Source organism: Apteryx rowi, unplaced genomic scaffold (genome assembly GCF_003343035.1).
Source record: "Apteryx rowi isolate R43461 unplaced genomic scaffold, aptRow1 scaffold_74, whole genome shotgun sequence".
In the NCBI taxonomy this organism is placed as follows: domain Eukaryota; kingdom Metazoa; phylum Chordata; class Aves; order Apterygiformes; family Apterygidae; genus Apteryx; species Apteryx rowi.
The window spans coordinates 1242039-1269144 of record NW_020451027.1 but is presented as its reverse complement, the minus strand read 5'-3'; the positions used below and the strand labels follow the sequence as shown (position 1 = coordinate 1269144).

The following is a 27106-nucleotide window of genomic DNA, read 5'->3' as shown; positions in this document are numbered from 1 at the left end:
GTTTAAATAAACCTGCAACCAGTCACCAGTGCAACAAAACGATGAATGGGTCTTCTTTAAGTTACATTGCTGCTTTTAAAAGGGATCAGTAGGGAGGATTAAAAGAAAGAGATACGTACAGCAATGGACCAATGCTTTGTAGATAAATTAGATCTGTGGAGATAACTTGGCCACTAGTGTGTACTTTAGCAGTGTAAATAGTGGTCTTCTATTTTATTGGTTAAACTAATGTTGTGTAGTGACAGCTGTAGGCATTGGGAAACTCATTTAAGAAACACTAGCCAAAACCCAGTAAATACTCTCTAATTGCTTTTGAAATTGCTCTTGTTATCCATTATATTGCTGCATGATTGTGGCTTAACCGTCCCAAGTTTGCTGCTCACGTTTTCTAATGTGTTGGTTCTCAAACTGTGTGACGTGCTCTTCCTTGAAAATCTGTGTAAAAAATGCTTGAGAATGAAAAAGTGAGGTGTTCGGGGCCATAAAATGATCTGTGTTACTTGAATAAAAAGCAGAGGATTTTTGTTTTGATGTATAGTAACTGTTTCCTAGATATTGTGACACCTAAGATACCATTTACAGGATGTATTTTAAGGATCAGGTCTGCATAACATCAGAATTTAGATTTCATTTCAAGGTGTGTGGCAAAGATCCTGTTTCTGGTTCACCTCAGTGAAAAACATTAAAGTATAAATCCGGCCAGTTTTTCATAGATTTGGATTTCCTGCTAAGAATGCTGCATTATGTTCTAGATTTCCTCAGTTTAAAATAGATTTTCAAATTTCTTTAGGTCAAATATAAGGCCGGACTATGCAGATACAAGCTTTCATGAATTCAAAATGCATACCTTTAGTCGTGTGACATCTTGCAAAGTCTGTCAAATGCTTCTGAGGTAAGATTTAAACTTTTTTTTATCAGGCGAAGTATTTTGAGTCAAATGAGAATGTGGAAGTACACAGCTGGCTCATTACTTATCCAAGATAGACAAGCCATAAAATTGATCATATGTGGTATTTCTGGTTGTTATAACCAGATTTTTATAATCAAATCTCTGAATATTAGCTGAAGTGCTGTTAAAAGCTCATGTTGTCAAGGTGCAACCCCATTTTTCAGGAGGCTGCTTTAGCAGTGTTTTCTTCTGAGAATTACATAGTTTAATAGATGGAAGTCATATGTTAGAGTAACAGCAACCTTTCGTGCAGCTTTGACCAGCGTGGTTGGTCCACAGGTCCCTTTGTTGTAGGCCACCAGTCACAAGAACAGATGGAATTTTTTTTTTTCAGAAAGGCAGATGATGAGGATGCTTATAAATGTTTGATATAAAGAGACTGCTTTCTGAGACAGAAAATAACTGCGAGGCATCAATAGACAGGCATTGCTGAACCAGAGATATGCAGACAAATTACAAATAGATGTTACAAAGCTAGATAAGAGGTGCTAGCAGACCACCCTGAGAAATTCCGTATTTTCTTCCYCCTCCCTATAAAATAGACGCATGCATGCATGCACTCATACCCAGTTCCTGTTTCATTACATGAGCTATCTTTAATGAGCTATCTGTTTCCTTGTAAATAAGGAATGTCTAATGGTATAGAGGTATGTATAGAACCTAAATTTCATAGCGTAAGCTGGAGATGCCAAAGCTCTGTAAAGTGTTGCCAGTTGAGGTGCTGATATTGCATTCTGTAGAAAAACGTAACTGCAGTGTTGTAAAAGGGAAGTAAGGGTAGCCTTTTGGGTAGGCCCGGGCAGGGGATACAATGACATGAGGTATGTTGCTTCCTCTGTCATGTGGTTTTCCTTTAGCAACCGTTTTCCTGGATGGTTTTATCGTCCTGGCTTTTCAGAGATTTCTCGATGACGTTTTGCTCAATGTAACGAGGTCTACGTGACTGTGAAGAACGGTGCAGACGTGCCTAACTTGGAGAGGGCAGGGCCGTTAATTCCAGCGTCTGAAGCCGCGCAGTTGAGTCACCRTGAGCGCGTTGCAGCGCTGCCTGCCGTTGCTGAGGAACGGCTGTCTTGCTTTCAGGACGCAGCCTGCATGATGCCGCAGCRTTCTGCAGAGACATGCCAGTCTGCTCTGAGGCGTGCGTCTCAGGTGTCCCCAGAGCTACCTTGTGATATATAGAAATGTCTCTGGATTTCCAAGTCGTATTAAAAGCAGACTTAAGCTTGTAAAGTGCCTAAATAATTTTGAAAATGGATTGTCTCTTCAAGCTTCAAAATGCTAAATTTAGGATTATGTACATACTCGAAAAAATGTGAACCTCGGTGCCTAATCTTTCTGAAGCGGGGATAAAATCCCAGTCTTAGAAGCATCTGTAGTGAAGGATAATTCTATGTCCCATTAAAGAAGAAAAAAAAAAAAAAGGAACAGATTTCATTAAAATATTTTATGTTTTCTACGTATTTATCTTCAAGTTTGTATATTCTGATACTGAAAAGTTAGGCTTCTATGTTTAATTAAAAAAAAGAAAATCACTAACTGTCTAGTAATTGCTGTAGTAAATAGCAGTTGCTCTACCTTGCATTCAAGGTAAACTTGCCAAGTCCTCTGTTCCATGTATGAAACTTTGATTTTCCTTTGAAGCAGAAGGTGTCACATTAGACTAGGACACATAATCACTTGTGACAGGTCAGGAAAACCTTGGAGATGGCCAAGTCTGCTGTGAAGAGTAAGCAAGTGCATCTCATGGATGGAACTCATGCAGTTACTCAGAGGCTAGGTACAAGTACAAAAGTCTTTCCCTGTTAGCCATTCAGTGGATTTTACCTAAGAGAAAAGCTATGGACAAATCTGAAAATAAATTTCCTGAGACTCAAATTCAGATTCCAGTTCGTTAAGGGGAATCAGATAATATTCATAGTAAGGAAAGCAACTCCTTACTTGAAAGCTCTGAATATTAACTAAAGCGTACCCAGATATCTTTTAAATGAACAAATTTGAAGTCAATATTATTCACAAAATAGCTTATGAAACCCTTAATGTTTAAATATATATTCATACTTATAGCGTTCTCAAAATGGATCTTATTCTTCATGTTGTCTGGGCAAATTCCCATGGAGATGAATTGGAGTGTAGATCTACAGTGGGATAGATGCGTAATGGTAGAATTTCAAGTGTACTGTGCCAAAGTTGCTTTGAGCTAAATTCAAATTAAAATAGTTCTTCTAGGTTACTGGTAGAATAACTATCTGGTTGTGATTTTTAAATGGCTAGTAGTGATGAAAAGCAGATGAGCTGCTTGTCAGTTGTTGTCACTGTTTCTCAAGCCTTTAAGGACTATCATTATACAGAACAGCAAATGACTTCAAATACCTTCTGCAGTGTCTCTTATTTCCTTTATGCATGGAATTTATCACCTCTAATGTATCACTACCTAATTTTATTTTACAGGGGAACGTTTTATCAAGGCTATTTATGTTCTAAGTGTGGAGCTGGAGCACACAAAGAATGTTTAGGAAGATTAGACAATTGTGGCAGAGGTAATTCAGGTGGTAAGTCATTTTTATTGTTAGAATACCATTTTTAATTAGGACATAAAACTTGCTAGATATAATTAAGGTTTAATTTGCCTCTAATTTGTGTTTATTGTAACATACATACTTGTGAAACTACCATTTATAAGCACAATTAGAATTGCATTTGGAATTCATAGGGATTTTTATTCTTACTAAATTGAAATGTTAGGAAGGAAGAGAGAGTGAGCTACTATAGGGCAGACTGGATTTCTTCATCAGTATCTTGTAGCAAGGAATTGCTCTGGTTTTAATCGTAAACTGCTCATAAGTAACACCTATGGTACGGTATATCATCTGTCATCCTCACTGTTCTCCTTTCAAGTCTATGTCAATTTTTGTATTTTCCTCTCAGCTCCTAAAGCTGTTTGTGTGTGTTGTCTCAGCTTCCTCTTTGATCTCTTTGGTTTCCATGGTTTCGGTCCACTGGCAATATTCACAAAAAGGTGATTGATGGCTCACTCCTGGCCGTATCTACGGACCTTTTTTCCCCTCTTCTCTTAATCGGTGGCTGTACCTGGGGTGTATCCCTGACCGTGTCCCTCCATGCTCCCCCAGCTCTCCTTCTGCCTCGGGGATGCTCCAACCTCAGCTACCCTTCAGTCTCTCTGTTTAGTATTGTGTTTCTGATTATCTCTGACATCATCTGGATGTCCCACTGCTAATCCTGGAGGTTAATTCTTATCACTTACCCTCTTTTCTTTCCCTTCCCTATGCATATGCAACTGCTGGCACCGAGTTGGTTACCCTGCAGCCAGCTAGTCACGTAACTCTAGTGTCACTTTTGACTCTTCCCTCTATCCAGGCTCTCAACAATTYCTTCTTCTTTCTAGAGATAGTTGAGGGAAACAAAACCAAAGGCGATCCACCCCCCATCTCTCACCCCGTTAATGCATTAGGGTTCCTTTTGCAAAATGTGTTTGAAAGAAAAAAAAAAACAAAAAAACCTCATTGGAACACGCAATGATTTTTGGAAAATGTGATTGTATTTTGTTGTATGTTGATTATTGTCCTGCTCACTTCTCTAAAAGCTGTACATTCCTTTCCAGGGTTACTTTGTAATAGTTTGTGTGTGAAGTTTCTCATGTCTCAAATATTTCACATAGGCTATCGCAACCTCTTGCATTGGGTTATTTTCTTTTTGACATTATTACCTACAATCTTTGTGAAATGCTTCTGCAGAGATAATCTCTCTCTACTGCCTGAATTATGTCATGACCTTGTTCCCTGCCCTTCACTGAGCTTCACCGCTTCGAGATTTCGGTTCTAGCTTTCTTGTTCCTTTCAGAACAGCATGAGCTTGCTTCTGTCTTTGTCCCGGTTTTCATTACTTCCCCACTTCCACTTGGCTTTTGCCTCAGTGTGCTACTTGCCTGCTTCCTCCTTTGACAAAATCATTTGTAATCATGACAGCAAGTACTGACTTCTACTGCAGTTACTGAACTTTATTTTCTTAGTTGCTTTCCTATACTGGAGATCTTATGTGCTATCCTCTAACTTTGGGCTTTAAAAAAAAAATTAAAAATCTTATTTATTTAAATATAAAAAAAATCATTTTACAACTTCAAAGGTGCTGAGTGTTCTTTTAAATTTTATTTAAAATTATTGCCCTGATTTTTTTTTTTAATGATACTCTATGATTCTTTCCTTGGTGAAGTTGAAAGCAATGGGATTGTTTCAGATATTGCTTTGCTATGTGTTTAGCTTACATCCAGGTATTCCCTTTTCTGTCCTCTCTGCAAAGGTTCCCAGACTTCTGTAGCTCTAGTACAAGCTAAGAGAGTTATATATCTTCCCCCTGCTCATAAGGCAGAATGACAGGCGTTGCTTGGCTGTGGCTTCCTTACAGGCTGTTCTGAGAATAGAAGATAGCCTCAAAAAGGCACTGGGGAACAAACTCACATTCTTCTATTACTCGCACAATTGCTTGCAATTCTTGCCACGCTCCCCATTGCTCTGTGTATGAGCAAGGGTGGAAAGGACAAATTATTTTGCCCATTTTGCTGAGAATGGATGTCTTCTCCACCTAATGAGTGACTTTCACCAGTGGGTAGGAAGATCTGGAGATTCTTCTCTACTGTTTTCCATTTCTACTCTTTATTTGCCCTCTTACTTATGGACAGGACAAGCTGCGCTGCCCATTCGCAACGTGCACAGGAGGAAGGAAAGATATAATGAGGAGCCTTACCAGTTCCTCCTTGCCTTTATGGTCAAGAAAGGGTTGGGACAATTCAGCATAAGTTTAAAATATTGATTCCTGCAACTTGAGTATGAATTGTTTTGTGGAGCTATACTTTTCACTTTCTCAGAGCTGTGCTGAAAAATTTGGTCTCCCATACTTTTTTCTGCCAGGGCCTATAAGTTATGTAACATTATTAAAGACACACATGAAGATATCATGTAAAATTCAATGTTTTAATTGAATTTATAGAAAAAGTATGCTTTAAATGCACCAAATTTTAACATAGTTTTAATTTTGGAGTTTTTCCTCTTTAAATTTTTAGAAAAATTAGCGTGTGAAAAATCTTTCATCTTTCTAGTGGCATCATTTGCTACTCCTATGGGAAATTAGCTAAGGTGGCCTGGGAGTGTTGTTAGGTAAGAAATTGTGTAGTATAGCCTGAATGCTTCAATAGTAGCAAAATGCCTGAAACATTTATTGTATTGCTATGTATTTCTTTTGTTTCTAGGGGACTATTACAGCTTTTTTCACAGAGTATAATGGGTATGAAACACAATCATCCTTTTAGGAAGTTGGACGTTTTTATTCCCCAGCCATGTGGTATTAGTTATGATCCCAGACATGGAATATACGTATCCCGGGATATATCTGTGGTCTGTTAAATGTAGTGTTCTGTCATTCTGCCAGTTGCTGATTCCAGATGCCTCACAGGAAAGTGTAAATCCTCCCTGTAGYAGACAATGCCCCAAATGATGCTGCTGTCTAATCCAGTTAGGTTTTTAGGGCTGTGATGCTTGTTGTTGTTGCTTTTTGGGTTTTTGGTTCTCTAAGAGTTTTTGCATCTTGTTAGTGTTTTTGTTGATTAAATTATCTAATTGGATGTGCTTCAGAGTTTCTGGAATAGCTTTTTATAGGTTTCATATCTTATCTTGGTTATGTTTAAACTGGTTGCCTTTTTAACATCAACATGTGACTTTATTCTTTTTATGAGAAGCCTAAATGGAAGTGCTTGACTGACTGCTGCTTTACTGTATATTATTTTGAAACTTCTGTTTAGTGATGTCTCACTAGTATCCTCTCTGAACTGAATAGTTGTAAATTTTTTATCATCTCATAAGTAGAACTGTTTCCATGCCTCAAATAATTTTCATTGGCATTCTGTAGACCTCCTCTATGTCTAGAGGTCTATTTGAAAAGAGATGATCAGAATTCAAAACACTGCCAAATGAGACTATACCATTAGGTTTCTTGAAGTTATTTACACAGTATTTTCTTCAGTATATTTTCTTTTCCTTTTTCAGTACAGTTTAACCTTTTGTTTTCTTTTCAGATCACAGAGCAGATGTTTTTGCTAAGCTTTCTGAAATGATGCCTAGAACCTCCCTGAGTGGATTAAGTCCTTTTGTATTTCATCCCAAGTCTCAGTTTGTGGAAAATTCAAAAGGCAGACATCCAAAGACAACCGAAACCTTTAGAATGACAAATTTAATAAGTGTCAGATTTAGATGATACACTTATGAGGGAAACATTGACAGAATTTGAACATAAATTGCTATGTTGTCACACTCTGCCTTATACACAAGCTTATGCCAGCTCTTCAGATGCTTTGCTTCAAAGAAGGCCAATTCAACAGACTATACAAGTTGCAATGATAAAACTGCTGTGTTAATCGGTTGAACTACTAAATGGAACAAAACGTACACATTTATCTCTTGGTTTTATTGTTATTGTTCCTGTCCATGTTGCCCTAAACCTGCCGTGCTAGTTGAAGCCCTCTGTGCTCGTTTGTCATTACCAGTTTAACTTTTTTTCCCTGAAATACTGCCTTGTTTCATGCTCAAGCAGTCCTCTGCATTTTCATGCATTTTACTCTTAGGCCCTATCACTTAATTTCTCTGTGACCTGAAATCCCCCATGTCCCCTCTCTTCTGCTCCTGTTCTGACTCCTTGAGTATGATTGCGCAGCTTTAAACACAGCATAGGATTTAGCAAATATGTGCACATATTTCTGTTTTAGGGCCATTTATAAGGACATACGTGCTGTTTTTATTCCAGTGGCTGATGTAGAGATCTCCTGTTATCTTGCAACCTCTTCTGGCTTATCAGCTGCACTCCTATGCCTTATTTTGAGGCAGAGTACACTTTTACATCCCTGGTGATGCTYTTGCATTAGTTGGAAGGGTTTCTATTTGGGTATGGTTAGGAGTGAGACCTTTGGTAAGTGAGCAAGAGTGAGAGACACCTTTAGCAGATGAGGGGAGAAACTGTCTCCCTCATTATTCCTGTTTTCATTGTACGGGTTGTTCTGTGATCCTTGCCATTTCAGCAGAGGTCCTCAGGATTGATAGGACAGGTATCATCACTCTCCCCACAACATATTGCAGAACTCCCGTAGCTAAGCCTGAGCCCATTTGCAGAATTATCAATTCCCTTCTGTTACCAGGCTGGAATTTTACCAAGTCTATCCCACTGGACTGAATTAAGTATGCTCAGGCAAATGTGTTCTGGTTCCACAGGCTATTGAGTATTTCAGTTAGATGAACCTCCAATAATAGTTCTTCTAGAATGTTAAAATATTTTAATATTTTAAATACAGTGCCAAACCCACAAAATCCTCTTAGCTTTCCCTGGGAGCAGAAGTATAAAAAACATCTCTCATCAGGGCATAGATCATTTAGAAACATAATAGTGGGGCATTTTAATAATAATTTTTAGGTAACTTGTGCCTGTTTCCCTTCTCCTTCACATAATTCCATTTGAAAAAGCACCACTTTTACTTATGTGGAAAAGTAGTATCTTTCTTCGATTGTATAATGAACTTAAAAACCATGTGAATGGGTTAAATTTAAGGTAGCTCTCGTACTGTAACACGTATACCCAATAATAGTGTCCATGCTGTTCATGTGGTAATTGCTTGCTACAGCACATTAGAGATTATTCATAATAAGCACGTGTTTTTTGACATCTAAAAGCTTTCACTGTTTACCTTTTTGCTGGTTTGATCAATAGTTGCAGAATTGCTGGCCCCGATTCAAACCTACCATGTCAACAGCATTGACCAGTCAAGGCTCAAGTCCCAGAACGTGCCTTGGAGCGAGGCCAATTTTTGTTTAACTTCAGCAAAGGTTAAACTAACCGTTCTTACTAAAGCTGAACAACAATCTCTTGGGGGCTTGGTATTTTGTGCAAAGTCCTACTCTGTGCTTCTAGGTCATTATTTGCTTTTCTTCTGGTTATGGGGGACTGCCTGCTCCTTTCCAGTCATTGCAACTCCTTTAAGGTGGCTTACTTCACAGTTGCTGCATTTTCAATATTTTGAATTTTCTTTTGTAATAGGAAGGCAAGTAGTTTCCTACGTACTGTTTTTATTCTACTTTCCATTTAGTCAGCATGTAAATCTAGCTGCTCTGCTGAATCTTGGAGGAGCAGGCTATTCCCATTTTCTGATCTGTGCTCCCTCACTTGCTGCTGCTCCTCTTGCTTTTGTAGTAAACTATAATTATGAAAATGTGACCCAGTAGTATCATGGCTTCAGTGACTAAACAAAGCCTAAAAGTGTGCTATACTATGGCAGTAAAACTATTTTGTTGTCAGAACTGAGAGCTCCCTCACTCCATAATTTCATTGGCATATTGGTGATGAGCAGATACTTGAATTAAAATTGTCACGTGTAAAATATCTGCTGGAAGATATCCTCAGACATTCAGTTTTTCCCTAAAAATAGATATAAGTAGGAATTAGTTTTTTGCTCTTCTACTGGGGTAACATTTGGAAAAAGAACTCTCATGAGGAAGCAATTTACATAATTGGATAGAAAAAAAATGAAATACAGGAATACTGAAATTTTAATGAAAAAATGAGAAGCATAAGCCTTGTATTTTGAACAAACCTTTCTGTGGAATTACAGATATTTTGTATTTTCTTTTCCTTACATCCTAACAGGGGGGGTCACAAATAGCAGTTCAGTTTGTCTGTGCCAGCAAATTTTTGAGCCTTCTAAGGGTTTAGTGTGGAGACGGCCTCAAGGAATAGCATTCCTCAGTGGAGCTACTCTTGCTTATTCTGAGGTTATTCATTAGTCTCTAATAAAAAAATGCCCTGCAGGGTTCAGGGTTTTTGTTTTTTTACTTGAACCTAAGGATCAATTAAAAAAAACTTTTCATGAATTATGAGGAATATTTATCACCTTACCTTATTAACTATTAATCTATGTAGTGTTTTCTTGAATCCGGTATGAGCCCAAATACTGGAAGTTAAATCAATGAATTTCTTAATCACTTAGTATGAAAAGTGTTGAGATACTGAAATCACCATATAAAGCTCAGTCATGAGGTCATGTTTGTGATATTTGCTAGAGGAAAAAACTAATATTCAACAGCAACCATTAAAGACCAGATTCATTCTTTCCCATAGAAGGATAGAAAGACATTTCCGTTTCAGTTTTCCTAACAGCGATAGGTGGAGATAAAGGTAGTCCATTTAAAAAAAAAATGAAAAACCTTAAGTCTGGATGTGAGATGTTGCAAACCCCCTCAGCCCTTGTACTTATCCAAATGACCTTTCCTCAGTTTTAAGTCATTTATAATGCTGAGGTGAAAGATTCAAAAAAGACAAATTTGCGCACAAGTTGAAAACTCGGCAAAAGCTGCAAAAGCTGTATGAAATTAAGCTGCAAAAGCTGTATCAAACTGTGAAGGTAAATACCAAAATTATATTGAATTTTAGCAGTACTTATGCAACTAATTCCCTTAGGCTCCTTAGAAAACCTCAGTAGCCTACCTGCACCTCTTCCTTTGGGGTTGGCTGATGCCTGCCCCCGCCCCCATTTGCTTAGTGTACAAATGCAAATTAATACTTCTGGACAGGTGGTAACCATGAAAGTGTTTTCCGAGGGTGACGAGAAGGTGCACCTTTGGCATGCTGTATGGGAGAGCAAACCTGCAGCCCTGTCAGGGGTAAATAGCGCGCGCCTCCCCTGCCTGGCTCCAGGTGCTCAGCGGCTGTGCTTAGTCTCGGCATGCCCTCTTATCTGCACATGAAATATTAGTAAGCCAAAGATTTTTTTTCCCACACTTTGCTGTTTCATGTAATTTTTTTAGCAGAACAAAGTTTATTTGCATTTGAAGCTCTTTACTTGGTTTATTGTGAATATGGCTGTTTACTTTACAAGATATTACAGTAAAGTTTTAAAGCGTGGCAATAGACTGGGCATATGCAGTATGMGCTTTGGTTTAACAGCATGTGCTGGCCCAGAGACATGCAGAGGTAAATACAGCTGTGTATATTTTGATAAGGCACTGCAACAAAATCTAGAGTACGCTGAAGTATTTGTGTTATCAGATTAGATGCTCAAAGAAAAGATGCAAAAACCCCACTTTTTTGTGTGGTCGTGCGTGTGTGCAAAAATACTGTCTTAATGCAGTCTTGGTCACCCACAGGATTTTTTTTTGTTTATCTYATTTTTAAATAGTACAAAAATTTCAAAGCAAAAAGGTAAATAAAATCTGTCTGGCTTCAGATTCCATTRCATACTAATGAAATGATAAATTGAAGTTAAGTACATGAAATACAAGAAGTTTTGAAGATAAAGGTATGCGTTTTATCTCRAAACACCTCGGAATGCCCTGAAAAGACGGGGACAAAACGAGTGCAAGCTCGAGTTGCAGTAAAGAACCTTAACTGTCAAACTCCCAACAAGTCAGTATTTATACAGTGCTTTTGAAATGTTATAAAAGTTTATGAAGTTTTAGTTGATCTACTTGCCATGCAGCTGTTGGAAAGTTTAGTGTAACTCAGAGGCAGGAGCCATTTATTGCTGTGGTTGAGCATTAACTGCGCGGAGCCAATAGGCGCAGAGCGCACCGCGGGCAGAGCAGCCGCCGTCGGGGCACGTTACAGGTATCAGGTAGCTGAAGGCAGCAGGAGGGGTTTTTGTAACGCAGCACAGCACAGACTGAGATTAGTGTGTAAAAAGCATAAACTTACAGTCATCAATAATGCCGATTTTTACTTATGTTTCAGAACACGGGAACCTGAAATACGAGGTAAGGATTCATTTCCCTTTTCCTGTGGTATTTGCTTTGCTGGTGACACAAGAGTTCCTTATTTACTTTGTGCACGTGCCATTGGAGCTGATATGTTTTTCTTCTGCATTGAATAACGTATTTCTTCAGCATGGTGAAAGATAGAAGTTGTCTAAGAAAGAGTGTACTTATAATGAACTATAAATGTATTGCTTTCAAGGTGCAAGACTAATTTCAGTTGATACGACTTAGTGCTTAGAGCATTGGCAGAAGTGGAGAAGCTTTTTTTTTTTTTTTTTTTTTAAGTTACAGAAGGAAAAAAAAAAAGTGACTTCAACTTCTGTCTAGCTCTTCAGTGCTCCTAGGCCAAATGTAGCAATAGAGTTAAAACTATCTTTTCATTAACAYTAGGAAATTGTGCTGCAGTAATGTACTAGTGTACAAATTTATGCAGTTCTGCAGACTTCTGAATGATGAAAAACGTGTGATGGGATTTATGCCTTTTTATTTAAACAGAATTTTATCACAACATTATTTAGTGGTTATGGAGTTTATTTAGTCTTGACAGAATGATAAAATGGACAGAGTACAGAGAAACTAGTGACATACTTATGGTGTACCATGACTTAAATCCAAGAACATTGGAAGTTGCACTGGATTAACCTCTCTCCTGTTACTGGTGCCTTTCCGCTGCCATGCAGAAGGACGCAACTTTTTGTTTTTGTCTACCAATTTTAATGAAAGAAAGGCAGCACTTTAAACATAGGGTGTAATAGTTTCTAGCATCTTTTTAGATCAGAAGTTTATGGAAATTTAACTGTTTATGCTATGGTTATGAACAACATATGAACGTATATGTTACTTCTCCACATTGCAAAGTGTTTGTTTTTGTTGCTATCACTAAAATTGGTAAAGAAATTGAGAGAAAATGATTACTGACATAACTGGCGCAGCGGGGGATTGATGCTTACAGCTGTCGTTGCAAAAAGCAAGGCAGATGACTCCAGCGGTATTCACCGTTTTGGCTGCGTTATGGCTTTTGAGCGCTCGCTGGGGGCCGAGCCGGCAGCATTGCTGGCGTGGGCAAGCCTCGGCGGGCCGGCGTCGGCCCCCGGCGCGCCGAGCGGCAGCTCTCCGCATGCCGGTGCTCGTGCCGCGGAGCCGGGCTGCGCGGCGGCACGGGTGAGCGTGCCCTGCGCTGAGCCGCGCTGAGCCGCGCTGGGGGTCCGGCGCCGCGAGCCCCCTCGGCAGGGCTCCCGGGGCTCGCCTGCCCCAGGCCCCGCAGCCGCGYGCGTGCCTGCCGAAGCTACCGCCGTGCGCTGTCCCACGGTTTCCTGTCGCTGCCTAAAAATACCTGCTAAGCAAGAATATGCCTTATACGTGAAAACTGCAGCACGGTCCGTTTGCCTAGCAGTCTCGTGATCCTGCAGTTGACATGCAGTAGTGGGGAAGCCGTAAACAGATTGCCTACGGTATGCTATGGGCAAGGTTGCCAGGCTGCAGAAAGCTAACTAGCAGGAACATATGTGGCTAGAYGAGGAAAATATTTATCCTAATTATGTCTAATCCCTCCTGTTCCTAGGCGTCCACCCCCTAGTTTGATTATTGAATATCTTCATGGGAAAAAGTAGTTGTATGGCTATTGATTTGAGATAAAATGCTAGGACTACTATAATTTTTAACAAAACTTAAAAAAAAAAAAAAAGCCACTGTTGTGACCATCCAAAAGTGCTTGCTTTAATTCTTTTTGTGCAGAGGGAAACTTGGGCATAAATGAGCATGTCATGTAGGAAAAAGTGGATTTATATTTCATACCAGTAATGTGATAAAATCTGCTGGTATTGTGTTTTTTTTTTTTTAAGGGCATTGAACATGTTTTTATACAATTCAAGAATTTTTTTCTTAGAATAATTTCCCATCCCATCCTGTAATATATGTAATTTTTGTTACCACACAGACACTATATTTTTTTCAGTTAAATTAAGATTTCCTGTATCTGTTTGTACTTGCTTTCTCCCACTTCTGGCCCATTTCCCCCCCTCATGCAAATATGCAGTTACTCACCATTCTGTGTCAATCCTTATGAACCAATACAACCTCCATTTAGAAAGAAAAAAAAGATACAACTGAGCCTTTTCTTCTTATTCCATATTACCTTCATTTCTTGTAGCAGTTTAAAATCTTCTTTCCACTGCAGCTGAAACAAAACTTATGTCCTTTCTTTAGTTAGTAATGTGGGGTATAGAAAGAATATGTCCAAAGATTCAAGGGTTTGAAAGCCGTTTTTAAACAAAGCTTTTTTTTTTTTGCCAGCGTGCTACAGGGCTTAGTGATTTGGTTGTGCCTCAGGTTACTGCTTTCTGGCTTGCCTTTGTGTGTGTCCTGCATCAGCTTCTATCAGAGCAACCAAATTGTTGCCTTTGTTGCGCAACGTGCTTTGCTCGGCTTGCTTTGCTTAATCAAAAAGAAAAAAAGAAAAAAGCATGAACCTTCATGCAAACTACCAGGTAAAACAGGCTTGCAAAAGCAGATGACTACTTTACCGATATGCTGTACTTCACATATAAGTTTTCAGGGATCCGTATCATTGCCTAGGAATATGAAATATGTAAAAACCAACATTTATAAACAGTATGTCTCAGTCCTGTCAGTGTTTCTGATTTTAYGCAGCTCTGGTTCATCCAAATTTTGAAAAGAAAGAGGGAGGGGCATTACTAAATATATTTAAGAATTTACTGAGAAAATGAGGTAATTAAGAATTGCCTAAGAAATTCTAACTAGTGTAAGTGTGAAGCAGTAACATGGAAAGTTCCTACCCTATTAAAGCAACACTATGCACAAACGCTACTTTTGTGGTTCTGGATGTTAACCGAGGCAGATGATGCCAAACTGCATATCTTTCACTATCAAAGAGAATATGTCTATTAACATCATACTCATAAATGATAAAAATCTTTTGTTTGGTGTCAAAAGATGCTGGATGTATGAAGAAACCTTCTACAGACTAAGAATGAACAAATCTTTTGAGTCTAGTGTCAGAAAAGTTGATATATGAATAAACTTTTTGCAGTATTAAGAATAATTTTCAAAGTATGATCTTTCTACTAGATAAAGATATTTGTAGGGGGGAAATAACTTAAGAAAACTAGTTTTGTCTAGTAGGTTGTGGGAATGAGAGTGCAGTACACCTRAATGAAAACAAGTTTATTCACACCCTTGATTTGTGTTTTTGCTGTGCAGAAACGAACAAATGGAATTAGAAGAAACTCTAGACACGTGGACCCAGGTTTGTATCTTGACTTTTTAACAGTTATACATTGGATAAAAAGGGAGAGCAAGCCATAACTCGCTTCATCAAGTTGTGTTATGATCACCATTGCAGTGTATGCAGTGCTGCGACCTTTATTGCTGACATCTTGAAGGTCTRAAGCAATTACTTTGTGATTTCAAAGATAAGGTCCAGGGACTGAACTCTATTTTTTCCTTGTTTTTTTAAGCAGTTTCAGTTGTATCTGTACAATGAAATGCCTCCGGGCTTTTGGTTAAGAGGTCCCCACCCTACTGTACTCTGCAGTTTTTAAAAGAAATAACTAAGTGCAGGAAAGCAGCCAGTTACTTACAAAGCTTAGGTTCTCATCCTGCACGGTTGTGGGTATTCTCAAAGTTTGTCTACGGTGGGAGTTAGAGGTGCTCAGTGCCTAACCATACTGGATGTGAGCTGCCCTTCTAAAAGAGAATTGCAGTTTTATGTAGAATTTCAATGTAATTTTATTTTTCATGTTTATAGTGGGTATTTTTGTTGAATCATGGCAGCAGCCCTTAAGAAAATTAAGTGCTTGCTTATAGACTGTGTACTCAAGTGGGTGAACATTTTCCCTGGAGACCCATTACATGTCTGAATAAAATACTCAATGGTTTTCGGTATRACTGTGTGATATTTTTGGTGTCACTTTTTTACAGTAATTACGTTTTTGTCCTTTATATGCTTCTTGCATAGTTTAATTACTGGAGATTTGTTATGCAGATATTATTTGGAATAAAACTAAGCTGTGGATTATTAAATATTGCTAGATGTGGACGCCTGAGAATAGTTGGAGTCAAACACTGAACAGGATAGCAACTTTATACCGCATTATAGCCTGGCAGAACTGAACACTTTTTGAAACTAAGAATGCTGGTTGTGCCACTAGCATTACAGCTGCCTTGGCTCTGAAACTGTAGGTGTTGTAACTAGCAGAAGCAGACCACACCTTTCTTACTCACCTGCCTTTGACATGTTTTGGAACATGTATCGTCACTTTGTTCCCTCTAGCAAAAAAATTGCTTCACGGTTCTCCTGAATTGTGTCTCTGCATGTTGTTGTTGTGCTCCCTTCCCTGCCTCTGGACAGGGGAGAAGCTGAAGTCTCATTTAAGAGGGGAACCCCATCCCCCAGGACCCTATAATGCTAAAAATAATATAATCAAGGGGGGAAACATCAAGAGTATCAATGAAATTCATAAGAAGACACTCTAAATGAGACTATTTCAGTACTTCCATTCTGTGGTATATGCTGCTGTGAACTATAACATATACTGGTAGGATAGTCCTTATAGGTCCAAATTTTTAAACATTGCTGTCTATATTAGGCCTCTAAAAGCTTAAGTAATTTAGCTTTGAGAAGTTTTCAAATATGCGGACAATTTTAGTTGTCATTGAAGTCTGATAGTCTTCAGTGAAAACTAATTAGAAAAGTATCCTTGTGTATAAAGATCATTTAAGTGCATGTAAATACCATTGAAGTCCCTGGAGTCATGAACTTAAATAGATGTTTAAGAACTTTATGAAACAACTCTATAAATTATGGCTTTGCTTCCCCCCCTTTTACTTAGATAGAATGGTATTCTGTGGTACTCTATGTTGTTGGAGTAATTTTATAGAATGAAGTTCTTTGCCCTCATATTTTTGAAAGCCAATAGAAATTCAGACCACCTGAAAGTCCTACCAGTTTGTGCATATTTGTTTTGGTCCCTTTAGGGGATATTGTTGCAGAAGACCGTCTTACGGAATTGCTTCTGACATCACCTGTTTGTAATAAGAAAAAAAAAAAACCCAAACCCAGAGATACACATACTAATAGTGCTCTATATATATAATTAGGCAGTTTTCAAAAGAAGCGAGCTTTCTCTTGCTTGCCTTTCATCAGCATATGCATTCTGACTTCTGCAGTAGCTTAGTGGAGATAACATTTTGAGACATGAATGTCTGTGGGTAAACACATGGCGTCTTCTTTGCACGTTCTAAATAATACTGCTCATCAGTTTGCATATTGCCTTGAGAGACAGAAGATGCTATCCAGAGAGCAACACTTATAAGAGACRGGTCAGTTATTTCAGGCATACGTTACCACATTGATCCTAAGATCTTTTCAAGAACACTGGCATATAAATCTCTAGAAGTCCTAGCACGACAGTAATATTTTTGCTGAAAGTGGTAGTTAAGGTCAGAGATACCAATTAGGCTTTAATATGCAAGCTTTAGAAAAATGCTTGCTGCCCAGACGAGCTCATATCTAAGAGGTCTGATGTGTGATTGCTCCCCATATTGCATATTATGATACTGAAGTACAGATACTAATTTAGGAAAGCAGACATTTGCTGTGAATCAGTAGCATGCACCTGCAGTGTCTGAGTACTGGAGTGTGTTATCAGCAGTAAATACAATTACTGTGGGCTATGAGTGCTTTTTGCATAACCTTTTCAGTATCATGTTTCTGTCTTGTGTCTTTCTGTTTTCTGTCTTTGGCTGTTTTAGCAATGACTGATGAATGTAGGAGGCACAACCTAATGAAGTTCATGAGTTGTGCTTCTCTTCTTGTGCTTGTTAGATCCAAATTCAACTTCTGGTGACTCAGCTTAGCCCTGAATGAAGAAACATTTAACTCAAGCTTAAATTTGAGGAGAGGGACTGTGAATACAAAGATGGTCTAAAAGAAACAGTTGTTAGTGTGAGGTTAAAGTATCTTTCTTTTGCTGGTGGAGCTCTTTGCTAGAGGAACATATATGGCTGAAGTACCCAAAAAGCAAAAAAATAATTGTTCATAGCTGTTTCATCTGTTTTTCTTTGAAGTTTGGTTAGCAGTAACAGTTTCCTCCCTGAGATTTGCTTTTCCTCTTCCTGCTGAATAAGAAGGTAAAGGCAGAAGGAAAAGATGATAATGGATGAGGAAGGGGAGAGACTCATGGGAAGTGAGTGTCATGAGAAAAGAAATATAGCCAGAGCTGTGCGAATGAGCAAAAGAAAATACGGTTTTCTGTATTTCTTTTCAGTATGTTTTCGCTGTGACTTCACCATGGGGTTCAGTTGTAGATGGCCTTCTGAATTGGTCCATCTACTGTTTTGGGGGAAAGGTTTTGGATAACCCTTCTTTGGATTAGGCAGCAAATAATAAAAGCCATTGATAGAATGAACCTGTAAGGGCATCTGCACCTCTAAAGCTAGAAAAAGTTGGGTCTAAAGTTTACTTTTTATTGTAGAGGAAATGATTAGGTTGGTGTGAGGTTTTGCCTAGAATGAGCGTATAGAGTGATAATTATTTAACAGTTTTTTTCCAGTGTGGGGGATCTCATGAAAGTTTATGTAGGTGTTTAATTTTAAGCATGTGATTTGCCCTATTGACTTAGCTGACAAATGGACTATTTATATGCCTAAAAGTAAGCATAAACTTAGATTTGCATGTTCTTTTTCTTTTCTCTACTTTAGGAATCATTTTGTATATATTTTAATGAGACTAAAAAAACCCCCTCCTTTCGTTCCTCCTTTCGTTCCTCCTTTCGTTCCTCCTTTCGTTCCTCCTTTCGTTCCTCCAAATAACACACTGTCTGTTTGCTCTATGTTTCTTTTTAAGGGTATAAAGAGAGTCTAAATGTAATAGTTTCATAATTTAGTATTTTTTCAAACTAGTTTTATCCTAAACACTTGTGCTAATATAAATATTGGAACTTTAATCTCTAAAACTGTGAAAGCATATTTCATATCAGAAGGATAAGCTTAGTAAAAATAGACCACTAGAAGCCTTGTACTGAGGATTCATTGCAGACAAACTCAAAATCTGATCTGTGAAAGAGTGTTACTGAACATGTTCTGATGTAAACAGTTGATTTCTTTGCAAACATGGATTAAATCTTAGAAAAGCTTAGTTTTGAGTTAAGGGACAGAACCAAGATGTCTTCCTCTTAAAGAAACTAATTTTTTTACCGAGCTTTCTTTTGGTTTTACAATTACTGTGTGCAATGACTTGTATGCTGCTCTTTGGCAAAGGTGTTTCTCAGTCTTGAGAGTYTGAAGTTCAAATGTTAATTTTAAAAAATGTTTAATTATGTTTCTGGTAGGTGTCTGGTCCATACATGTTTTGTGAAGCAATACTTTAATATTGATTTTACACGGATTATAAAGAAAAGGATCTGAAGGGAATAACTGGGTTATGGCCTGAAGTATATACATTAAAAAATCTGCACACTGAGTAGTACAGCATTGGGGATATGTTTATTTAATTAGACATGGTGGGAAATGAGCTACCATGTGCTGCTTATTCTGTTGAAATTGGATTGTGAAATCTTGTAACTAGGTTGTGTCGTTGTTACACAGGTTTGAATGTTTAGTGAAACAATATAAAGATACGTGTGTTGTGGTAATGATTGTGTCTAGTCTTCATAGTAAAAATTAGGAAATATTGTAATATTGGCAGTTTAAATTATGAATTCCCTTTCCATTTGAGACTGAGGAATATTAGAGTACTTGAGTTACATTTCAACAAATTCTGGCACAGTGTGTTCTGTGATAGGCAAGTCTACCTCTGATTTCAGTTTCAGCGCTGCTCCAAGCACCTGTCCAGCCCAAAGCAAAATCTGGCCCAAATTCAAATGCTGGGATATCCCAGCCTACAATTAATTCTGTGCCAAGCATGTAGCTGTTATGTATAAAACTACCATCTATTTAACTGAAAATTCAAAGCATGTCTCTGATTTTCTTGTCTCATGAATTACCCAGCCAAGTCTTTGATAGTCTTGGTTAACTGTTGCCTTTCCTCATTCTGCCCAAGGACATAGAGAATAACCTATTTCATGGACAAGAAGAGACGATTTTCTGCAACATGAAGACCAGCGCTGGAAAATTAGTCTTCAAATTTTTTTCCTCCATTTCAGCAACAGGGGCAGTTCCCTGTGATCCTAGCTGGATCTCTCGTGACCCTTTACTAACTTACTGTCAATATCGTTGTTGAGAAGAGTGATTCATCTTCTGTTTTTAAGTCACAGACTAAGTCGACTAAAACTAAAATTYCAGGATTAAACACTCAGTATTTAGTTTCTCAGGAGCAAAGTAAGGAGCTGACCAAACTGACTAATACTGTCTCCTAATTATGAATATCTTCATCAGGATGGATTACCAAAATAGCATTTTTCTTTCTTCAGTAAAGAAGTTGCTGTATATACATTCAATAAATACATTCATAGGTGTGTTTCTGAGACACTCAGTAGTGTTGCTTAACTTTTTTTTTTTTTTTTTTCCTGCCAGTAAAACATGGGAATGAATAGCAATCCCCTTGTGATAGTTCTGGTCTTTCCTTTCAGAGTGAATAGAGCAAACCATTATGGGCCATTTGTTTCTGCATCTTCCCTCAGGACCTCACTCAGAGTCCCACAAGGCTTATTTCTTTCTCYATTAAATATCTGTGGAGAGGTTTTGGGAGGGTCAACGTGACAGCATGGACCGAAGTGCTAAAGTATACATAAGACATTATTTCTTGGCTTTATATGTTGTTTACGTYGACCATAATTATGAATTTTAGTGGCCATTCAAAATAAATGTGTAGATGAAGGAGCAGCTGGCTGAAAAATGAACTCGGGGAAAGCCTGAAGGAATCCTGGAGGAAAGAGAAATGTTTCACAAAGCTTCCTCTAGTGAAAGAATTTGTTGTTGACAAGTTTGAGGTCTTTCTTGCTGCTTACCAGTATGAGATAAGCTAATAAGAATCATAGCTGTAAGACATCCATTGCATACTATAAGTGACCAGTAGTCTCAGAGACTGCTGCATGCAGACTAGTCAGAATGATCTGCTTGTTTGTCCTTTTGATTTAGTTTCTGTACTTCCTTATAGATAAAAATGYAGCCACATGCAAGAAAAAATGTCACCTGGCTTAAAAAAAAAAAAAAAGAGAGAGAGAGAGAGAGAAATTGCTATTGTAGAGACTTGAAGATGCTCAAACTTTTACTTCTCTTGGAAGTAAAGTGTGCCTAATTACATACACTTTGTTATGATTGTTAGTTGTTTTGAATATTTACCCTAGAGATAATTTTGTAATATTTGTGGAGCTTTAGCTTTGCTAAGTTGCTAAAGGCTTCCCTAAAATACTACGCTGTAATGTATTAAGCTATAAAAACTAAACCAACTTTGATTATACATGTATAAGACATATGCTTAACTTTTATGGGGGGAGTTTATTAGGTTTTGGTTGCTTTTTTTCCTTCCATATGCAGCATCTAAACATTTTTTCCAAGGTGAGTGTAAAATATGCAGTGCAGGTCTCTAAGGATCTGTGTGACCCAGACGAATCATAGGTAAGAACTGGTTTAACAGGGCAGCTAGAAATCCTCTTGCTGCCTGAGGAGGACTCCTTGGCAGGCTAAAGGGAAGGCTGCTGCTGGCGTGCTATGTTTTTTGGAATGTCCTGCAACCTTTCAGGGACTTGGATTGCAGACATAACTCAACCAATGCTTAGTTTCGACTGCCATGTTCTGCCGTGTGTGGCATCCCGCGGCTGGGGCAGAGCGGGGCTTCRGGCCCAGCTCCAGTGAATTTCATTGCAGGCACCAGATTGCTAGCAGCAGTGAGGGGACAGCCCTCTCCGGGTGGACCTTAGTGACAGTGAATTCAGAGGTACACTGGACGGTGTGACTTAATTTGTGAGGTCGAATTAATTTCTCATCTCATGTACATATTAAAAGTACCTACTACATTTAGTATCTTAGCCCGTTTGCCACAGCACGAATACTGTGTGTCGAGTTATTGTTGCTTCCCAAAGTAATGTATTCATCTGTGTTGTGATACAAGAAAGGACATGTCTCATGTTTTGCACCAAGAAATTTTCCACTAATGCATTTCTGGAAGGCAAAGCTGAATTTTGTCTTCCAATGAAGCATTTCAAATGCAGTTTAATGATTTTTATTTGGGTTGTTGCATTTTAAATTAAAATGATTTTTACATTCCTGTTGGGGTGAGGTATTTTGAAAGGTGCCTGTCCCTTTGGTATCTCAGCAGTGAGCTCGCATTCAGAGAAGAACATAGCCTTTAGCCTTTTCTTTTAATTAAACATCAGAAGACCCAGATGCCAAAGGGTGAAACATATTTATTTTGTCAAACTCTTTCATCCTTGTCTGGTTGTATTGCAAGATAAGTTTTTAGCTGGGTAATTTAAGCTCTTTTGTCTTATTGGATGGGTTTTTGGGACTGCCTCTAGATTTTGAACAACAAACAGATTTTATTTTCTTCTTAGAGAAACATGATGTTTAAAAATGATCACACACTGAGCATGTATTAAGGTGAGGTAGGTTAAGAATCCTACAACAACTTTCTCTTTTGTACATGAAAACACTATCAGCACAGACTGTTCTGAGCAAAATGTCAGTATGTATAGATAACTAGGAGGGAGTTGGCAGGTGGAAAAGGAGGAAAACATTAAGGTGGAAGTGGAAAAAATGGGCATACAAGAGTGATCATTCAAAACAGTATCAGTTTTGGTTTTGATTTTTCACACACACAAAAAAGGAATAATGCAGCACTATTTAATTAAAAAAAAAAAAAAAAAGGCACGAGTAGAAATTATATGACCCAAGGTTGCCTTTAGTTACCATAGCAAGTAGAAGGGAATTACATAATATTTTGCTAATGTTTATTGGGACTTGTAAATCTCCTATTCATCTTCAAGGGGAGTATTGCATTTACCCATCTATTTCCATATCTGATTTTAATCTTCGGGGTACTGTCATTCTCAGAAGGCAAAACAAAGATAATAAGGCAATGAATGATTAAAAATAGTCAAAAGTTACTGAATTTTAACAGTACTCTAAAGCATATGGTTTCTTTTTTTGTGGCTCACTCATTTAACTAAATCAGTATTTGATCACTACTTCAAAGTAATTCTCACACAAAGAATTTAGGAAAGATAGTAAAACTAAAAGCAACCATCCCATGGGAGAGAAAAACCCTCTGAAAATTCACAGAAGAGAAGCTCACAGACCTGCCTCTGCCRTCTGCCCGAGGAAGGCTTTCCAGCGTGGTAGAAGGGGCCAGAGGCAAGCGCCTGAGAAACTGATGCTGCTTTTCAGGAGAGATTTTATCTGCTCTCCTCTCTGAGGTGCCATGAGGAGGAACGATGGGCTGAGCTGGGTGGCAGGCCTGGCTGACCCCGCGTTGGCATCGGAGTCCTGTCCTCAGCCCATTAGTGGATGCTTAAGGACAGAACAGGGAGTGAGCTGTTGTGGTACTTCCCCCGGTAGGTTGTATTTTTGTGTTTCTTAGCTCTTAATTTTTCTTCCATGGAATTTTCTAACTGCTTTTTGAGCCAGTCTAAAATTTTGGCATCCACGACATCCTCTAACTGTTGCTTTCACAATTAGTTGTGTGAATAAAGTACTTCTTTTTTAAACCTGTTGCCTGTTACTTTGATGCCTCCTGTTTCTTGAATCAAGAAGATGAATAATAAATGAAGAAATAATAACTTTTCCTCTGTTCACTGTCTCTATGCCACTCCTGAGTTTATTGATGTCTGTCATATCCCTTCTAGTCATCTCTCCTCTAGCCTGAAGAGCTGTGATTTACTAATGTTCTTCTGGTACGGAAGCTTTTCTGTACCTCTGCTCATCCTTTTTGCTTTTCTCCATGCTTCTAGATCCAAGAATGATCTTTCTGACCAAAAATGCACACAGATTTCAAGATATAGGTGCATCATTCAAGATACAGTGCAATATGAGGTTTTCTAGTTTGTTCTGTGGTCTGCTCATAGAAATTTCTAAGACTTGGTACACAACTGAATATTTTAGATTATGATTTTACTGCAAAATGTTCTTTAAAAACAGTTAACTGCAAGATCTGTTGTCTAAATAGCTATAACTGTTTTAGACTCCATCGTTGTGTGTGAATACCATATATATGACTTTGTATTAGTTAAGTTTCATCTTATATTTAGTTATGACCAAATGACCTCTACAGGTCCCTTCCTACCTAAGTTATTCCCTGATCTGTCATCCTATTATACAGGCACTTCAGTTCATGAAATCTGCCTTCAATTCTTTGCAAATCATGTTCTTTCTAAAGAAATAACTTTGCATCTTTTGCAAGCCATGTCAGTCCGCTGTTTACTCCCATTTTCAGATTGCTTATTAACTTTTTGAGCAATGAGAGTCCAAGCACAGCAGATTTCTTTGGGGGACCCTTTTGGAAACCACCTTCTAGAGGAAAAAAAGATTACTGGTCCAGCCTTTAATTCCTCTCCTTTTAGTGCATATTTATATGAGGGGGAACTTGCCTCTCATYTCATGACAACTGCAAAAGGTCTTCATGAAGATTCAAGGTAAACATACTTTGTTAAACCACGCTATTATATAATCTTTATCCTCGTGTCCAGCGACTACTTCAAAGAACTTTAAACAATGTGCCCAGTTTTCCTTTAAAAATAGTTCGACTCTTTATATTCATCCATATGTTTGCAAATTGTGTTTTTGTAGTAAGCTTTACCAATCTGCCTGGTACAAAAGTCAGCTATTCCTGCCTGGGCATCTACTGTTTCTGCTGAATCCCTTTTTAAACACTGTTTTCACACTTAGCATCTTATATTTCTCTGGCWTTGAGGCTGTTTTAAGAAATAGGTTATAGATCACAATTAACAATTCAGCAGTTTCATATTTGAATTCACTTTAGTACTCAGTTTTTCCAAGTAATGACACTATGTAATGGATCTAATTGATGTTGCAATAGACTCAGTTTAACCCAATTACTTTAACCCTTTGTGGTCCAGGAAAAATAGTGAGTTGCCTCTGTAAAGAACTCTAGGGAAGCACTTGAGTTCAGCCCTCATTACTGCCCTTGCTCGCCTCAGAATAAACAGAATACTTGTTCAGTCTTGCACATAACTCCCTTTTCTTCTTAATCGTTAGTGTGTAATAGTGAATTAAATAGTAACTTTATTATCTGATACTTTGAAAACCTGTCCCAGTTTCACTAACCTTAGAGGTTATTCTTTAACCAACCCATTTGGAGTGAAAGATGTGGGAAGAGGAGGAAGCATCAGGCACTGTACATCTCTTCAGTTCAGATGGTAAATCAGCTTGTCTACTGTTGTTTTTGGATTTTTTCCTTAATTGAGTTTGGCAGCAACAAATTACATGAAGTATGATACAACAACAAAAGCTTTATCTATGGATCACAGCTTTCCTTCCAGAGTTRCATCTCACCTCTGGCATAGGAGTCTTTTCGCAAAGACCAGCGGTCATATCAGTACAGTGGATTCCACTTCATCTTCTGCAGTTTAAGTGCTTTTTCCTGTAAGACCCTACAACTTGCCTTATAGCCCCTCCCCCCCTTTTTTTTTGCTTGATCATGGGAAGAAGAGAGAATAAACAGGGAGAGAGGATCAAAAGCAAAGGAAAATGATAAGTTGGAGACTTAAATCTAAGTGCTCTTGTGCGTTGTGTGCTGCTTTTGATGGTGGTACCAATTTAAATCCCGTAATTGTGCATAGCTCTGTACATGGCTCAGGTGTCCGATACATGTAGAATGGTCAGCTAAGGTCAGAGACCTGATATTTGGAGCTAAATGTATAAGGGGTGTGTTCTTTGCCCAAGCAGTGTTTTGGGGAGGAAGAACCAGCTCTGTGTGTTCTGCTTGGATCAGTTTGGTCTCTCTGGTGTTAGAGCTTCTTAGATGTAACTACAGGCTGCTGCCAAAAGGTATGGTCCTTCTTCCTACCCAGGTGTCTCCTCACTGTCTTTTCTCTTGAATTCAGTGATTATGTGGTTAAAGGGTTAAATTGATTCAATGAGATGATGGAAAATTATTCGGGGTGTGTGTGCAGAGACAGGGGGAAATAAGTAATTTTCTGTCTGATTGGGTTGCTGAACCAACTCAGTCCTGTGGCTGCAGCTAGTGGGGATGCAGGTATGGTTTATGTCCTAATGAATTACCCGCCGTTTGCTTGGCGAAGTGTATAATCTACAATCAGACTGAAAATAGAAGAGCCTTCACAACTGGGAGGATGAGATTATTTATTTATTTATTTAAAAGTAGGAATTAAGAGGGAAAGAAATGAAAAGGTTTTAAGATGAAGCCTGATCAAACTTTTTTCAGAATTATTATGGCAGGACTGACATCTAGACAGAGGACTGGACTTGATTCCCATCTTTATTGTCTGTGATAACTTAGTAATAACCTCTAGATTTCTTTTTTAATACGGGTCAAATGGTCATTGATTTTATTGTATGTTTTTCTGTCTCTATCTTTGTGGGGCACACCTTTTTACTGCTTATTATTTATTCATTGTGTTAGCCATCTACAAGGTAGGGATGTAAATGTAAACATTTCAGAATAGGATATAAATAATTATATGTAGGTATGTTGTTGCAATAGGCCAGGAATACTGCAAACTCTTGGGAGAACTGCAGGTGTCATGRAATACCATGCCTTTTGGCTTTCCTTGAAGTCATTTTCATAGACTGCCTATGTTTCAAATGTGGAAGATGTGCAGCATAAGAACAAAATCACAAGAATGTATTATATACAAGGGATGAATAATTTTAACTAAATTGCAGTAACAGTAAAATAAGTCCTCAGGCTTTTTTGTTGCAAATAAAGCAATTTTTTGCTCTTGTCCCAAAGAAAAGTAGTTTTTCACTGTAATTTATACAAACCAGAAGTTAGTAGGCATCCTTTTTGAAAGCAGATTTATTTCAGCCAAAGCAATAGCTTCCTTTCATTGCTTATTATAACAGCATAATACTAGACAACATTAATTTACAGATGCTTCTATAAAAAGTACATCTGTATCAGGTGAGGGTTCTTTTGTATGTAAGGTAAGAACTATCAGTTGATAAGTTAAAGATATATCTACCATAATCAGGGTAGAGATCACAGACAAGAAATATTGCTTGAAGAGGAAGATCACAAGAGTGTTTAACTCAGAATGCTGAAGGTTTATGTAGCGTCACTACAAAGCTAAGTGCAGATAAGATCAATTCTGTCATTTGCCGGAACCTGCCTGCTTTGTCAGGCATCAGCCACTTCCCATTCATGCTATACAACAATTTAAAACAATTATTTTGCCAGAGCATTTCTTTGTTTTAAGTAACA

At 38.1% G+C, this 27106-nt stretch overlaps 1 protein-coding gene across 1 annotated transcript in view; it reads left to right on the top strand.

Annotated features, from left to right (window-relative positions):
* The window catches only part of VAV3 (vav guanine nucleotide exchange factor 3), a 173213-nt gene that overhangs the window by 99247 nt on the left and 46860 nt on the right, over positions 1-27106 (top strand). Inside the window, exons 16-19 of the mRNA XM_026087902.1 lie at positions 791-892; positions 3401-3501; positions 11726-11748; positions 14968-15013. Coding sequence (XP_025943687.1) covers positions 791-892; positions 3401-3501; positions 11726-11748; positions 14968-15013 — 272 coding nt within the window. The remainder of the gene's footprint in view (positions 1-790; positions 893-3400; positions 3502-11725; positions 11749-14967; positions 15014-27106) is intronic.